This window comes from Eptatretus burgeri, chromosome 5 (assembly GCF_056783735.1).
Source record: "Eptatretus burgeri isolate ZD-2024b chromosome 5, Ebu_testis_v1, whole genome shotgun sequence".
Lineage (NCBI taxonomy): Eukaryota > Metazoa > Chordata > Myxini > Myxiniformes > Myxinidae > Eptatretus > Eptatretus burgeri.
The window spans coordinates 27,396,313-27,413,812 of NC_140965.1; the positions used below are offsets into that span (position 1 = coordinate 27,396,313).

At 38.8% G+C, this 17,500-nt stretch overlaps 1 protein-coding gene across 3 annotated transcripts in view; it reads right to left on the reverse strand.

The window, feature by feature from the left end:
- Positions 1 to 17,500, reverse strand: part of LOC147026123 (microsomal triglyceride transfer protein large subunit-like) — a 227,369-nt gene that overhangs the window by 85,648 nt on the left and 124,221 nt on the right. For all 3 annotated transcript variants that reach the window (XM_085881241.1, XM_085881240.1, XM_085881242.1), the window contains exon 8: positions 6,139 to 6,296. In XM_085881241.1, the coding sequence (XP_085737367.1) occupies positions 6,139 to 6,296 (158 nt within the window). The remainder of the gene's footprint in view (positions 1 to 6,138; positions 6,297 to 17,500) is intronic.

The window sequence follows — 17,500 nt, forward strand, 5'->3', positions numbered from 1 at the left end:
CCTTGGAATAAACTTTCCTTCTCTGAAACTTTGTGAATATGTATTGGTTTATGTAATTCATCAGCTAATTGCTCTTCAGTCTTAATGACATCATTAGAGCCTATAAGTTTTTTGAATTTCCAAGTCCAAGTTTCAATTTAGCACTGATCATCTTCTTCACAATGAAACGATCAACTTTTTCTCTCAAGGTTGGATTTTGTATCAGAGACAAATTATACAACATTTCTCTATCGGCTTCATGCTTTTCTTCCAACGTTGTGGTATTCCCATAATCAATATCGTGTCTCATGCACACTTCATCAACTCTATTGATGGGCTTACTCCAGGATTTAGGATTGTCTGCCTCATCTAATCTTTTATCGAAGTTTGTGCCTGGACCACAGAAAGAATACCCTGGAAGATGTAATTCCCCTGGTATTCCAGTAGTTGTAAATTTAATTCCTGATAAAAACTTTTGTATATCTCCTCCGAGTTTGTGTTTGGAGATAAATTGATTTTTTTTTGAACCACACACCGAACATATACCTTTTTGTATAACCCTGTTATTTTTACTTTTAATATATGAAATATTTTTAGTATTAGTTTTCTTTTTACATTTGAGACAATAACTCATTTATTTATGTGAAAAATTCTTGCAGAGTGCAAAAACCTTTTTAGTTTGCAACATGCACATTTGAATCTTAATTTTTAAAACATAAAGAATCCTAAGAAATGCCTTCACTCTCTCCTCCATTTATTTAAGAAAAAAAATAAAAATGAAAAACTTGAATTAAAATGAATAGCTTGTCGATGTCAATATTCTTGTCGAAAGTATTGCAAATAGACTTGTCAATTCTTTGTTTTCCTCCTCGGTGGGTTGAGTTATTTTCTGTAATACCACCAATCTTTTTTTAATCTCACTGGTTTCCATATTTTGATATTTATTTTGTCTCGTTCTTTCCTCCCTCTCCTTCTCTCTCTTCTCTCTCTTCTCCTTTTTTCTCCCTCTCCTCCTTCTCTCTCTTCTCCTTTTCCTCCTTCTCTTTCTTCTCCCTCTCTCTTCTCCTTTTCCTCCTCTTCCCTCTCTTCTTCAACTCCTTCCTCATCCCTTATTATCCTTGAATCGCTTATACCCCATAGAATATCATACATATATTCATCAGGATTTCTTGTTATTCCTGTATCCAAAATAATTTTTTTTACAACAGGAAACCAATAAAATTTCTTTTGAATTTCTAAAAGAGCCTTACCTTTTCTTAACTTTATAATTTTTTTCATTATTTAACATTCTAATTAAATCTAAAGTTGTCGGTTTATCAACATCAGCATAATGCCAATCTTTTATTGAAAATACCTCATTCTTATGTTGTAGAACATATTTATTAAAATACCGAATACCCTTTTCTTGAAGGTATGCTTGGACACAGAAATGATAATTTTCTTGAAGCCTTCTTGCTGTCATTTATGTATTAGAAATATATGTTCGAATAATATTATGGCACGAAACACCTCCCCATCTTCCCATGGTTAAATCATTTTGTATTTCCTTACTTATTATATATAATCCTGTTTTTTCTGTTTTCATGATATAAACAAGGGCAAAACCATTATTATATTTACCCTTATTAAATTCTTTTATTTGTTGTTTACTAATCGTGGCCCCACAAAACTCATTCTCGATACCAAGTGGATAATATTCTTCCTTACGAGACTGATTTAATTGTTCCAGGTCTTCGAGGTTAATTTTAAATGACCAATTATACCCTAAATCATTCATATCATACCCCCATTGTTCTATTCTCATACAAACGATACGCCCTTCTTTATAAAAATTTATTTCAATTCGAACTGTGAATTCTGTATGACCTGGAGATAATATCAACACTTCTGTATCTTTGGAATACACGGCCGTTTTATTTAAGGATATATATTGTGATAAATTGCTTAATCTCACCAAGTCATTCGCGTCAGTCGGGCTTGGATAATTTTTTAATTTATAAGCATTTTTCATGTTAATATTTTTGGTTATATTATATTTATGTCGTTCAGCCTGTGCCTTTGTGTAATAATTTGATAAATCAATATCCAGTTCTTGAGATACACCAAAGATAGAACCATCTTTACCAACATAAGTCATTTATATTAGATTAAAAATAATATCATAAATTTTTTTATTTTTGTTGAGTTGAAATAACACATATAGACATAATTTACCACAACACTTGGAATTTAATTCTTGGACTTTAAATGTTTGATAAACACCATTCTGTAAGAATTTTATGACTTCAACAGGTGGTGGAAGACCAAAACTATCAAAATAATATTTGTCTTGACTATTAAAAATACAAACCCAATGAGAACCGTTCCCATTATTATCTTCTAAGTTCATAATAATATTCTTTGTATGTTTCGGCACATTTGTTAATTCATCTCTCATACAAATAACCACATTATGAATTTTTAATTTCTTGCAATATTCGACAAGTTGTAAATTTGATGTTGTATTCTTTCCAAATTCTTTAAACCACTCATCAATGCTCATTTATTTATTAGAAAGATATAATCCATTACCTCTTTTCGTTAATTTTACAACTGCTTGTGCTCCTGTGCTATAGAATTTTATATTTATTTTACACCACCTGTGCTATAGAAGAAAGCATATCTCCAACTAACAATCTCGCTTTATCAGGCAGACCTTCAAGTTTTTCAGCAAAATCTTTAATTACACCACTTCCACTAATTTGTTTCTCCAACTCTTTGTTATGTCTTTCCAATTCTTTTTGAGCCTGGAGTTGAGCCTTCCTTTCGTTGGCAGTTTTCACCGCTGTTGAAATACCACCCATCAATGCTCCAACCGCACTTAAACCAGCAAATAAAGGAATTAGAAATGGGAGAAATCCTCCACTCGTCTCTCTTATTGAATATTTTTTCAACATTGGTTTTGTCATTTTAATTTTAAGTGAGCCAGTGTCATTCAAGATTTTAACCTGTTCTCTTGTGAGCAAAACATCAATTCTTACTGCTCCTTTTCTCTGAATTGTATTAACGTTAATCGTACAAGGCTTTTGATTTTGAACACAAGATGATAGTTTATGAAGATTGATTTGATTAACATATACCCCAGTTGGTACTTTGCCACTCATTTATTTAACAAAAAATTATGTGAGACTAATCATCACACCATTATCTGTATTAATCTGCAATTCTGTTTCTTCCAAAAGCAAACAATATGTACCAACTTCTTCACTCTCTCCTCTTTCAATGTATAGGGAAGTATCCACTCGATTAGACTTTATAGTTTCCTTTTGAGCACTCAGGTCAAACGCATAGATTGTATACAAACTTTTAAATGCTGTCATATCCAAAATAGGTTCTTTATTTCCATTACTTTCACACACCTTTTGGTAAGACTTGTATGCTTCAGCAAAATCATTTTTTTCCCCAATTAATTTCCAATCTATCTCGTGGATAAAATGTTCCATCCAGAGAAACGCGAAGTTGTTTCACCTTAGCATTATCACTCAATGCATTATTCTTATCAGTCGCAGTATCACCATCTGGCTTTTTAAAAATGATCCACAGATATCGTGGCTTTCCTTCCAGAACACCCAAATTCCACATGTAAGTAGTTTGGTTGAGTTTAACGTGTTGACATCTTCTTTTGAGGTATGATACACTGAGTGGTTTCTTTGAGTTAAGTCTTCGATTCAACATCTCTTCTGTTTTAAGATTAGGAGTATATTCACTGATATACCAACTCATCTCCTCAATTACAAATTTATTCTGATCACCAAAAGCATTACCAACACCAAAAAGCAATCGATTTTCATTATCATTCCTTTGTAGTTGAAATCTAATTTTAAGACCATACAGAACTTTATCATGATCACAAAATCCAAATATACCTTTAAGAGGAACTGCCACAGTAAAACTGCTTTTGTATCATCATTATACACTCCTTTCCTTTGAGTATATCCAGGGTCTGTGTTTGTTCCCGTTGACATATCAGGAATAAAACCTTCGACAGACCCCTTTCCCATTCTATCACTGAATGTATAGAGTGTAAATTTCATCATTTCAGATACAGCAGAGACATAATCAACCGCTTCAACTTCTTGTGTTCCAATATACAAACGCACACTATCAAAATCCCCCAAAAATATGTATTTGCTTTCTTCTCCAAAACTACACTCACAATTTCAATTAAACTTGACCACAACCTTCGACACCGATGATGTACCAAAGATTGTTCACATCATTAAAAAAAATCTGGTCCAAGGGGGTCTACCTTGGGGTTGCTCCCCAAAAGATGAATTTCCTTTCTTCTTGAAAACTACACAAATAATTCTGATGAAAGTTGACCATCACCTTCATCACCCGTGATGTACGAAATATTGTAAACACCATTAAAAAAAAATTGGGGTCTAAGGGGCTGTACGAGGGGGTTGACCCCAAACATGTATATTTGCTTTCTTCTCAGAAACCACACACAACTTGGTCAGCCGAAACCATACACAACTTGGTGAGCACCCAAGGGTATTGCCAATATGTTTAAGTAATGCCATGACAAATACAAATATGCATAGCGGCAACACCCCTGGGTGCTCACATGGTAGCGGCTGGTTAAGACAACCAGGAAACCACTCGTAAGCATGGATGACCCCCAAAACATCTAATAGAGAAGAAAGTAAACATCTAAGGAATGTTTTTTTTAATGCCATGAACAAACTTTGGTATATCACGGGTGATGAAACTTGTGGTCAAGTTTCAACAAAATTATGTGTGTGGTTTTGGAGAAGAAAGCAAATACATATTTTGGGGGGCAACACCCAAGCAGAATCCCTTAAACCCCAATTGTTTTAATGTTGTGAACAAACCGTTGTACATCACGGGTGATGAAGGTGGTGGTCAAGTTTCATCAGAATTGTGTGTGTAGTTTCTCAGAAGAAAGCAAATACCTCTTTTGGGGGGGGGGGTGGGGGTGGGGGGGCAACCCCCCCTGTAGACACCTATAGACCCCGATTTTTTTTTTAATGCCATGAACAATCTTTGGTAGATCATGGGTGATGAAGGTTGTGGTCAAGTTTCATCAAAATTATTTGTGTAGTTTTGGAGAAGGAAGCAAATGCATATTTGGGGGGGGGGGGCGGCAACCCCCCTTGAACACCCTGAGGGCTCGATTTTTCTAATATAATGAACAAATTTTCGTCGACAATGGGTGATGAAGGTTGTAATCAAGTTTCATCAGAATTGTTTGTGTCATTTCTGAGAAGAAAGAAAATACCTATTTTGGGGGGCAACCCCCATAATCCTCCTTAGGTCCCGATTTTTTGTTAATGCCATGAACAAACTTTGGTACATACACAGGGCTGAGTGTTGTCATAACGTTTTATTGAAATCGTAGGAGTCGTTTCAAAGAAGAAGTTGAAAGTATTTGTGGATGGACGGACAGACGGATGGACGACGCGCCATCCCACAAGCTTCCCAGAACTACGTTCCAGGTGAGGTAACTGGAAAGGCACTCGGGAGAGCGCATACCATAGGCTGATTACTTCACGTGTTGTATTCCACCGATTGGCCAGATTTGAATTTTGCACCTAAACTAAAATTTAATCGGCTTGTTTTTTGTCACTTAACCAACTTATCCACCAAGTTTCATCCAAATCCTTCCATAACTCTGAGATATCCTGATATATATATATTGTTTATCCCTTTCACTCAATGGTGAAGAATTGCTTTAAAAATTCTTGGATCCAGATCCGGAATTGGACCTTCACCAAAATTGAATGAATAGTTTTTTGTCACATACCCAACCTGCTCACCAAGTTTGATTTGATTCAGTCACAAGTTTTTGAGATACCAGACCACATGTTGTTTTTGGCCCTATCTCTCATTGGTGAAAAATCACTTTAGAATTCTCGGATCCAGATACGGATCTGGATCTTCACCGAAATGTCATCATTTCATCCGTGTCACACAGTGAAGCTCTCCACCAAATTTTGTCCGTATCCATACACAACCTTTTGAGATATCGTGCTCACAAACAAACAGACAGGCAGACAGGGGTGAAAATATCACCTCCATCCACCTTCGATGTCAGAGGTGATAAGGGTAATGGGTTTCATGGCATGTCCATACTCGCACAACTGTTAAACTCACAGAGTCTTTTCTGGCTCTTTCTGCAGTAATTTCAGCATGTCTTTCTGGCTGGAATGCCGTAGAACTCGAAGAAGAGAAATGAAACTGCGTGTAGATGCTGATTTTCCAAGATTGTCTGGTTCCATGCGTTTCCTTACGGACTGCACCATCAGACGTGCCTGCATGCCCACCAGGATTGAAGCATCAAAATTATTATTCAGCCCATATCACTAGTTTTCTTCAAACCACTTTGCAAAGTGTCGCTTGGAATCAAATCAAACCTGTTTGCAGTGTTGATGGCATTTGAAAGAACCCTGCTGCATTATTGTGTGTGCTCCATTCAGGTCTTCTAAGTCCCTATTTATATATAAAAAGGAACCCTATTTATCGACAAAAAAGGAACACTATTTCCAAAAAAGAATTCTTATTCATGAAATAAAACAAAACAATTAACTACTCCCTCTCCTCCATCAGTTCATGCATTAATTTCTCAACAAACCTCTCTTCTCCTCTCTTCTTCTCTCTCTCTCTCTCTCTCCCCAAAATCAGTTCCTAAGGGTACCCATAATCACTGAAAGTGCCAGAAGGAACTGGAATACATTATATCAACGATAATGGTGTTTTACAACCAAGTGACAATTTGCATGGAATGGTGGGACATATATCAATTCCCTTTTTTTAGGTACATTATAACCTTGACATTGAACGGGAAAATATTATCAGGGATTCCCATTATACCATTAAATATAATTAAATATATACCATCCATTCTATAGAAATTTGTAAACCACCGTTTAAAGTTCAGTTCATTGTTATTTTACGCACACAAGCGTAATTATCTATGGATCCAAAAGTCGAAGCTCGTGGAAGATTTAGAACACAAAACAGAGCAGAATGAACAAAGTGGAAAGCAGGAGTAACAGGCCCAGAGATTTATCAGCAGACTCTAGGGCGGGGGGGCTAATGATTAGATGTCCACTTTGAGTCTGAGAGGTCGGTAGTTAGAACGCCAGCCGAGTCCGAACAAAAACTTTTAATATGGTACATGCTGCTTCCTTGCTCAACACTCTGCATTGAAAAATATGGAGCAAAGACAAACAACTGTAGATTGACAACCATTGTGCGGGCTTGATCGGCCTACTGGTCTCCTGCATCAAAGTTCCTTGTAGGAAAACTCATCAAGTGAGGAAACCCACCAATAGAGAGACACAACAGATGGATACTTGGAGTAAGAATGGGCAAGGGGAGAATGGGAGCAAAGGGGGAAGGGGAGAGGGGGACACAAGGTGAACATGCTGGATATACGCTCAAATGCAGCAACTTCAAGGAGACTGAAAAATATAAGGGAAAACGAGGGTTGAAACAGCAATGGAAGAAAAAAAAACCCCAGAAATGTGAGTGGAGCTAAAGAGAGTGCAGAAACACAACAACCTGGGAAGGAAGGGGTGGGCTTTGGCAGAGTTAATGAGGGCAGAGAAGATCATGAGCATAGATGAGTGATGATCTGAGGAGGTGGTGAACTGCCATCTTGAAGCCCTGGAGGGAAGAAAGAAATTTAATGGACTGAGGAAGTTGGTTCTTCTGGTGAAAGGAAAGAGGAACAAATGAGCGGACATGATGGTTTGGCCAGACGTGGGTGGTTATCAGACTCTGTACACCCTGAGTTATCCAGGAGCTTGGGGGGTGGGGAGTAGGGAGGACACATAGCAGAGAAGGGACAAAGGGTGCAATATCAGTGAGAAGGTAGAAAACGGAGGCCACCAACCTGTCTGTGATGCAGGAGTAATAGTGAATCTCTCAAACATTTAGCCATCACCATCAGACATGATCTATCTTGGGCAAACCACATATCCAAGTTGGCCTGGAGATTCATCTTCATCACAAGATATTCCAATTATATTGAGGACTTTGGTTTCCACACCATAAAGATGTGAAAGGTGTGAGACATGCGTGTCATCCCAAATGGCAAAGCAGTACTCCATGAAGCTACAAATGAAAGCCTTTGATTTTGTTCGACGTTCGTATTTCCCAAGATAAAACTTTGCATGACAGGATGCTCAGTCGGCGACTGGCTTTGGAGGCCAACTTGGATATGTGGTTTGCCCAAGATAGATCATGTCTGATGGTGATGGCTAAATGTTTGAGAAATTTAACTTCTTTAAGAGGTTGTTAAGGAAGTAGATAGGAGGATTCACCAGACGATCATTTCAGAAAGACAGTGTAAATGTTGTATTTGTCAGAGTTGAAAGACATATTCCAAGTGTTGGACTGTCTCCTGATTCTGTCCAGGTCTGCACAGAGGGAAGAGGCTGCTTGCCTACCTACCTGAAGGAGGAGAGATGATATGGCAGAGGGTGGACCCATCAAAAAACAACATAAGGAAGGTTTTCCCATCGAATCAGAATTATCGTTGATGAATACAAGGAACAGGGACTGGGCCCAATGCACTACCTTGGGGCACTCCAGCCTCAACATGTAGAGGAGATGAGAGAATCATCTTGAGAGCCATGTTCTGACTGTGAAAATGGAGGAAGTTAGCAAGTCATGAGAGGAAGCGGTCTTCGATGTTGCAGACTGAGTTTGGAGATAAATTCTGAGTTCCAGACTGTGTCACATGTGAGACATATGTCCAGAGAATGACCTTGATCTCTTGTCTGATCTCCAGGGCTTTTATCCATCATTTGGTATGCATAAGCAGCATATGCAGGTTGGCTTTTGTATTTTTTATGTAATAAAAGATACTTTTTGATCCATGTCACAGGAAATGCTTCATAGCTTTGTCTGAGTGTCTTTTGGTGTATTCCTGTGCCTATTGATCCTTTTAAGTGATTGGACACAATGGAATTTACAAGTTAATTTCTTAATGAACTACTTTCTTTCTTCTCCATCAGTTCATGCCCCTTCACACATCCAGCAACATTGTCTTGCCTGAAATCTCATCTCTGTTACGACTTAATGTCGTGAAGCATTGGCCAAAAAGCAGCTTTCCTTTTCCTTCCGGAATGCCAACCCCACTTAATGAGAACGTGCAGTCTCTCTTCCAACCTGCAACCAGTCTTTCTCTCCTGAAATACACCAGAATTTGGCACCAGACCTAAGAGAGGTCTGAATTTGCAGGTCTTTCATCATCAACAAAAACTTTATGGTAACAAAAGCACTTCGTAGTCTCTCCCACTTCCACTACTGTGCTTTCTTGTACCTGCTGGAATCCTGTTCTCATGCTTCTCCTCCAATTTACTCACTTTATATTGTGGTACATCTGTTTGTTAACATCATCTTGTTTTCTATTTGCCCAATTGTGTCTCATGATCCATTACCTCCTGCCATTCTACTCTTATGTGAGCCTTTACACCTGTATTAAAAAAGATGGACATACAATGATGAGTGGCATTTACTGCACCAATGATGCGATAAATCAAAAGCACAATCATAGAGAGGAATAAAGAAGCTTCAAAATATAGGAATATAAATGAGAAAAAGACAAGGCTAGAGAAAATGTAAAATGAAAAAGGAATTTATGGCAACAACAAAACGACACAAATTACTGAGAAGGTTCAAAGTCCAATAAATTGGATTTTCCAGGAAGATGAAGAGCGTTATGAAGCAGGGGAAAGAAGGGACTGATACTAGGAGCGTACAGAAGACGAACAAAATGATGTCAACCACACCCAGCTTTAAAACTCCTGCAGATGAACTGCAGCTTCACCAGACAGCATCAAAATTCCATCAAGAATGATGAATCTCAGTCAGCATGGGGAACAAAATAAAATGCACTATGCGGAATTACAGTGCAGACCTCAAAAAAAAAGAAAATCACCTTATGATTTACCAAGTGTAAATCTGATGAGAATCTCATCAATTCACACAAAAACATATTGCAAAGGGGGGTGGGAAGGGCTTTCGTCCTTCAAGTGCCAACGAGAGAGTTCATAGAATACCTTACCCCACACAGTCTTGAGAAAAAAGACATGTGAACTCGTGCTTTGCATTTTGCATGTTTTGCTCTTGCTTTGCACTCAGCACCGCTATATTTGTCTGCTGAATCTTAGTTACTCTTCCCTCAGAGCATGAGGTGGTGTGAATATTTTTCCAAGTACGACTGCCAAATGGAAAGTTTTTGAAAGTTCAATGGAGGCAATTTGTGTTCTCCACAATCTTCAGTGTTCAAGTGTATAATTAAATTGAAATAATATAAAGGTTTTAAAGGCTGTATAATGAAAATGAGTTTTTTTCTTCAGACATTTACCGCCGTTGATGCACCTTCTTTTACACCACCTTATTTAACATGTTACATTAGTTCTTCGTGCCTGTTATTTGTGTCCTTTATGACTTCCTCAAAAACAGCAAGTTTCCTGTTTGGAATGATTTTCTGTTTTGTTTGACTGACAGACAGGTAGACAGACTAAACAAATTACCTTAAGGCCTGGTCACACCTTGACGTTTTAGCCAACGTATGCCGATTTTTGAATTTTTTTTTCTAAAACGCTGGCACACGTTGAATACGTTATGGATAAGTTTTGATAACATTGAGAGCACGTTGAAAAACACTGCCATACGTCGTTGTACGCTGGCTTTAAACATTGTACTTTTTGGTTGTCCTCAAATTTTTTCATGCTTGAAATTTCACGACGTATGTCAGCGTATGACTCACACGTTCCGCTACGCTGGCCACAAGTTGTATGCACGGTCTGCGATCGTTGACAGACGTCAACAAATGCTACTTGTAAGTTAATCATAAGTTGAGACACGCCGAGGTAATGTTTAGCGTACCCGAAACTTATTTCTAACCTATGATTAACGTGTTGTTGGCACGTTACGCGATCGTTGCCACACATCGACAGACGTTACTTTTAAGTTACTCATAGGCTGAAAGACGTCGGTGTAATGGATCGGCCTTGCGTCAGCGTCCACAGCCAGGACACTTATTTGCAGCATTCTTCAAACTTTTCTTCGGCATGACGAGGATGTTCACACTTCAATGTCTAGCTTGGCTATGATTCCAATTGTCCATCGGCAGCGTCTACTTTCAACAGTGGGGTTTGAGCGATTTAGCACGTTCAATAGAAACGATTAAAATTTCCGAGCACCAGCGTCAAAAAACAAAGGCGAGTGACAGCAATTTAAATCGTTCATTGTAAACAATGAAAATAGCTGAGTGGTACCGTTTAAAAGTCGTTGAGTGTAAAAAAAATCCAATTGTTGAGCGCAAGCGTCTACTTTCAATAGTGGAGATGCAGCCATTTAAATCGTTGAGTGGCAGCCTATGAATAGCAAACCCTACGTCACCGGCAAAGATAAACTGCCGCACGATATGGATAAGTTAGGCTATCGTTGGGCATAGTTTGTGAACGCCGGCTTCACGATAATTATTCATTGGTATATCGTATCTCTAAGTAATCAAAGCGCTCTATGCACATTATTAGTTCATTGTGCATTTGTCCAACCCGTTATGAATAGACCTTAATCGTAAAAACAAGCTATAGCTCATTGTTGAAAAAGCCCCATAAAAAATTAGCCGCGAAGAACTTCGAACAATGGTGCAAAGATGTCTCCTACCCGTGGACACGTGGACGCAAGGACGATCCATCATAACCCACACCCCCCCCTCACACTCACCTACTACTGCCAACATGAACAAACTACTACTAATACTAATTCTGATACTGATACTGATACTGATACTGTTACTGCTGACATGGACATCGACTCAAAAAGGACTCGAAAACACTGTTAGGTTCCCCTTTTATGAGCAGCATTTTTATATACCAATTCCCAAAACCGCTGGCAACACGTCTTTATATGGCAGTTGTAAGCTAGAAACACGTTCATTTATTTTTTTTGTCGACCGGAAGACGTCATTGGAATACGTCTACATACGTCGATGTGTGTTGGGACTACGTAAAGAATTGGTTCAAAGCACGTCAAACATAAGTTAGAAATAAGTTTCGCGTAAAAAAGACATTACCGCGACGTGTTTTGACTTATGAGTAGCTTATAAGTAGCGTTTGTGGACGTGTGTAAGTGTCCACATATCGTGTGTAAAACTTATCCCCATCGCATGGGGAACGTGTGTCATATGCCGAGTACGTCGTAAAATTTTGAACATGTTTAAAATTTCTTGACATACTCTACTTACTACGATGTATGATAGCGTACTTTAGCGTTCTACTCACGTATACCAAACTTACTCATACCGTATTTGACGTGCCCCAACGTTTTAGACATTTTTCTTAGGTCGGCATACGCTGGCAAGATCGCCAAGGTGTGACCGCGATGTTGTCACTTCCATTTCTACGGCAGTTATGATTCGAATCGTTGTGTGTCAGCCTTTTAATAGGCTACGTCACGACATCATCGGCGATGCGTGCAAAGCGCTATGCCTAAGTTAGACTATCGTTGGGCATCGGTTGTGTAGGCCCACAACAGGTTCAGCATTCATTGGTATAAGTTATCTATAACACAACGAAACATTCTGTGTCCGTTACCAATGCGTTATACATAAGACCAAGTCGCTATGAATACGTCCGAATCTTTAAAAAAAAAAACATCAAAAGTTCAACGTAAGCCAGCGTTTTCGATACATTTTAATACGTTGCCATCGCTGGCTAAAACGTCAAGGTGTGACCGGCCCTTTACTCCTCTGTATGCATGCAAGATTGGAATGAGATTTTGTACATTTTGCCAATTTCAGAGCCAAAGTACTGCAAAACTACAGGTTCATTTTCCATCATGTTCTCCAGTGCTCAAAACATATAATTAAATGAAATCAAGTACTTCATAGATCACTGACTGACGTCTGTAGACAGACTGACAGACAGGCAGACAGACAGAAAAACAGACAGACACTGGTCGTGGCTCGATGGATCTTTCATTGATGCAAAATAAGTTCCTTTCAATGGAGTTTTCAGTCTGGAAACAAGAAAAAAAATTGCCTCAAACCAAGTTACAGCTCTTGGCCTCCTCAAACAAACATGATCTTGACATAGAATCTTCCCTGTGCACCACCTTAAACTTGTCGAAAATGTCCGTGCTACTTTTATTTCGTTTTACCAAAATCTTGATTATTCTCTGTTCCATAAATTTGTCAATCATCTTCAAAAGTTGAATGCAACATTTATAATTTTAACAAAACTCCATTAGGGCAACAAAACACAAGCAATCGATACAACGGTGAACATAGTAATGACAACAAGATTATGATGAACATCCAATTATGAAGCCCAAGCCAGTGCTGTCACCTGTCGAGAAAAAAAACGTCTTGGAACTTTATTGTCAGACCTCATGCATGTGTATGTGTGGATATAGAGTGCGCGCGCACGCACACACACACACACACACACACACACACACACACACACACACACACACACACACACACACACACACACACACACACACACACACACACACACACACACACACACACACACCACTAATATGTTGTCCAATAAGAAAATTCTGTTTTCCTTTTGCTCTTGCATCTGGATATTTTCTTTCCATTGGTGATGTTGGCAACTCTCCTATTGCCTTTCCGATTGAAGGACACTTGACACATCTAAAAGTATATTTTGATATTAACTGAGAATAACATTTCCCTTCACAAAGTGTTTGTGCATAATGTCAGATGCTGGATCCAATTTTGAGGAACGTCATATGGATCGAACAGGTTACATGATTCAGTGATGTGACTGAAAGATCTCCTGTGTTTGTGCCGTTTGGCAATAACTGTACTTTGATACCTCATCAAAGCTTTTTTTGGTGTTTTCTCATGTCCAAGACACAGAGGAGCTTGTACATATAAGATCACTTGTTGGAACTTTTGCCTGAGAAAAGTAAATTGATCAGTGATAGTGCTCTCGCTAATCTTGTCTTTACATCGTCTAGTTTTCATTTCTTTCTCTACACAATATCAACTGGTGACAAAGTGCTCTGATTTGTTGAAAATTGTTGCAAAAATACCTTAGACCTTATCATTGGGAAGGAATCTTAAATTGGTTGTTTTCTGAGCATTTGATTGGTGATATTAAAAATCTGACTGTACCTTGAAAAATTAATGAAACTCCAGAACTTCCATGATGAAAACTGTGGCAAACTGTCTCGGGGTGCAAAGGGTCTAAAGGGAGTGAAGGGACTTAAGAAGTGTAAAGGTCAAAAGGGTCTGTGGGGTCCAAAGCATCTAAAAAGGGGTCCAAAGGGTATAAAAAGTCTAAAGGGTGAAGGGGTACATATGTTCTATAAAGTGTCTAATGGTGCCTTAAGAGTCCATTGGGTCTAATGGGGTCTGTAGAGTCTTCGTGTTCTTTAGTGTCTCGGGTTTCTAAGGATTCCAAAGGGTCTTAGCGGTGTTAAAAGGGTCTTATGGGTCTAAAATAGTATTGGGGTTCTAAAGTGTCTGATTGTTTCTAAAGGGTATTTAGGGGCCTTAGAGGTGGATAGGGTATCAAGGGGTCAAAAGGACGTAAATGTCTAACAGCGTCTAAAGGGTCTTAAAAGGTCTAACGGATCTCAGCAGTTTAAAGGTTTAAAAGGTATGTTCCAATAGTACATAATTAAGAGACGCAGTCATGGTGCAACTGATGTTCAAACAATACGTATTAAGGGAAATATATATCGTCATATAGGTTATTGGCTTGCTCCATTATTTATCGACTGTTATAACATGATATAATTAATACAACTTGACAGAAGTACGTCATATGACATCCTAATAAAAACCATTGATGACCCTTAGGTTTGGGAATGAAAAGATCCGAATTTTTATTTATCTTTCCACAGGCACCATAGAACATCAAAGCTGTATGAGTTTTTTGAAACAAAAACTTTAGTCTGTAATATTTTGATAGCACTTGGTGACAAAGTAAATCGACTGCTTTGCCATGTCAGGAGAAAACAGATCATGTACACCATTAAAGTTTGCAAGGTACATTATTCACTGAGAATCACATGACCTGATATTGAGAATGACATGAACATAGAGATTAATCAACTTTCTGATTCATCCACAATGAGTGCAGAGGCTGGATGATTTCATCTGGCGATTTCATTGTTGCATGAGAAAGGATATTGCAAGCCCGATAACTGCAATTCCGACATTATCCATTGTTGAAGGAAATTGATAGATGCTTCCACAAGATTCCACTTGACCTCATTTTATATTTGACAGCCTTGAAAGGCAATATAGTGTGTATCTTCCTCATTACCTCGTTCAATGAAATACCATTTACCAACTGGAGGCATGGGGATCAGGGATTGTACTTCTGTTGGATGATGTTGCAATTTCTAAATGTCCAGCATTGCTTAAATCCCTTTATCAACATGGTAAATCTGGCAGTTTATTGACAAGTGCAATAGGACATGTGCGTACCTCCACAAACAACACACACAACACACAACACACACACACACACACACACACACACACACACAAGCTTTTTGGAGGATATTGTTCATGATCTATACTATAAGAGAGCCATTGTGTGTGTGTGTCTGTCACCATTTTTCTCAGAGATGGCTGAAATTATCTTCATCAACCTTTCAGAGGTTCATCAGTGAGTGTTGGGAAGTGTTTTCAGCAAAACAAATTTTGAAGAGAAAATATTTTTTTTTTTGGATTGTATTTTTTAATTGCTCTCGAGTGCCAAAGCCTATGCAGCTGCAGTGGGTAGAACAAGTATTTGATACACTGCCGATTTTGCAGATTTTCCCCACTTACAAAGCACGTAGAGGTCTGTAATTTTTATCATAGGTACACTTCAACTGTAAAAGAAGGAATCTAAAACAAAAATCCTGAAAATCACATTGTATGATTTTAAAATAATTAATTTGCATTTTATTGCATGAAATAAGTATTTGATAAATCAGAAAAACAGAACTTAATATCTTGGTACAGAAACCTTTGTTCGCAATTACAGAGATCAGACATTTCCTGTAGTTCTTAACCAGGTTTGCACAGACTGCAGCAGGGATTTTGGCCCACTCCTCCATACAGATCTTCTCCAGATCCTTCAGTTATTGGGGCTGTCGCTGGGCAACACAGACTTTCACCTCCCTCCAAAGATTTTCTATTGGGTTCAGGTCTGGAGACTGGCTAGGCCACTCCAGGACCTTGAGATGCTTCTTACGGAGCCATTCCTTAGTTGCCCTGGCTGTGTGTTTCGGGTCGTTGTCATGCTGGAAGACCCAGCCACGCCCCATCTTCAATGCTCTTGTTGAGGGAAGGAGATTGTTGGCCAAGATCTCGCGATACATGGCCCCATCCATCCTCTCCTCAATACGGTGCAGTCGTCCTGTCCCCTTTGCAGAAAAGCATCCCCAAAGAATGATGTTTCCACCTCCATGCTTCACGGTTGGGATGGTGTTCTTGGAGTTGTACTCATCCTCCTTCTTCCTCCAAACATGGCGAGTGGAGTAAAAACCAAAAACCTCTATTTTCGTTTCATCAGTCCACATGACTTTCTCCCAATTCCTCCTCTGGATCATCCAGATGGTCATTGGCAAACTTCAGGCGGGCCTGGACATGCGCTGGCTTGAGCAGAGGGACCTTGCGTGCGCTGCAGGATTTTAATCCATGAAGGGGTAGTGTGTTACTTATGGTTTTCTTTGATACCGTGGTCCCAGCTCTCTTCAGGTCAATGACCAGGTCCTGCCGTGTAGTTCTGGGCTGATCCTTCACCTTTCTCATGATCATTGAGGCTCCACGAGGTGAGATCTTGCATGGAGTCCCAGACCGAGGGAGATTGACTGTTATCTTGAACTTCTTCCATTTTCTAATAATTGCGCCAACAGTTGTTGCCTTCTCACCAAGCTGCTTGCCTATTGTCCGGTAGCCCATCCCAGCCTTGTGCAAGTCTACAATTTTGTCCCTGATGTCCTGAGACAGCTCTCTGGTCTTGCCCATTGTGGAGAGGTTGGAGTCTGATTGATTGAGTGTGGACAGCTGTCTTTTATGCAGCGAACGAGTTCAAACAGGTGCAGTTAATGCAGGAAATGAGTGGAGAATGGGAGGACTTCTTAAAGAAAAAACTAACAGGTCTGTGAGAGCCGGAATTCTTCCTGGTTGGAAGGTGATCAAATACTTATTTCATGCAATAAAATGCAAATTAATTATTTAAAAATCATACAATGTGATTTTCAGGATTTTTATTTTAGATTCCGTCTTTCACAGTTGAAGTGCACCTATGATAAAAATTACAGAGCTCTACGTGCTTTGTAAATGGGAAAACCTGCAAAATCGGCAGTGTATCAAATACTTGTTCTCCCCACTGTATATGATCTCAATAAAATTTCAACATAAATCAATATAATTTTTATGGAACCTGATAAAATCTTCCAGAACTCTGAGAGATGAGTTTTTCTCTATAATTCATTAGTTTATATATAAATC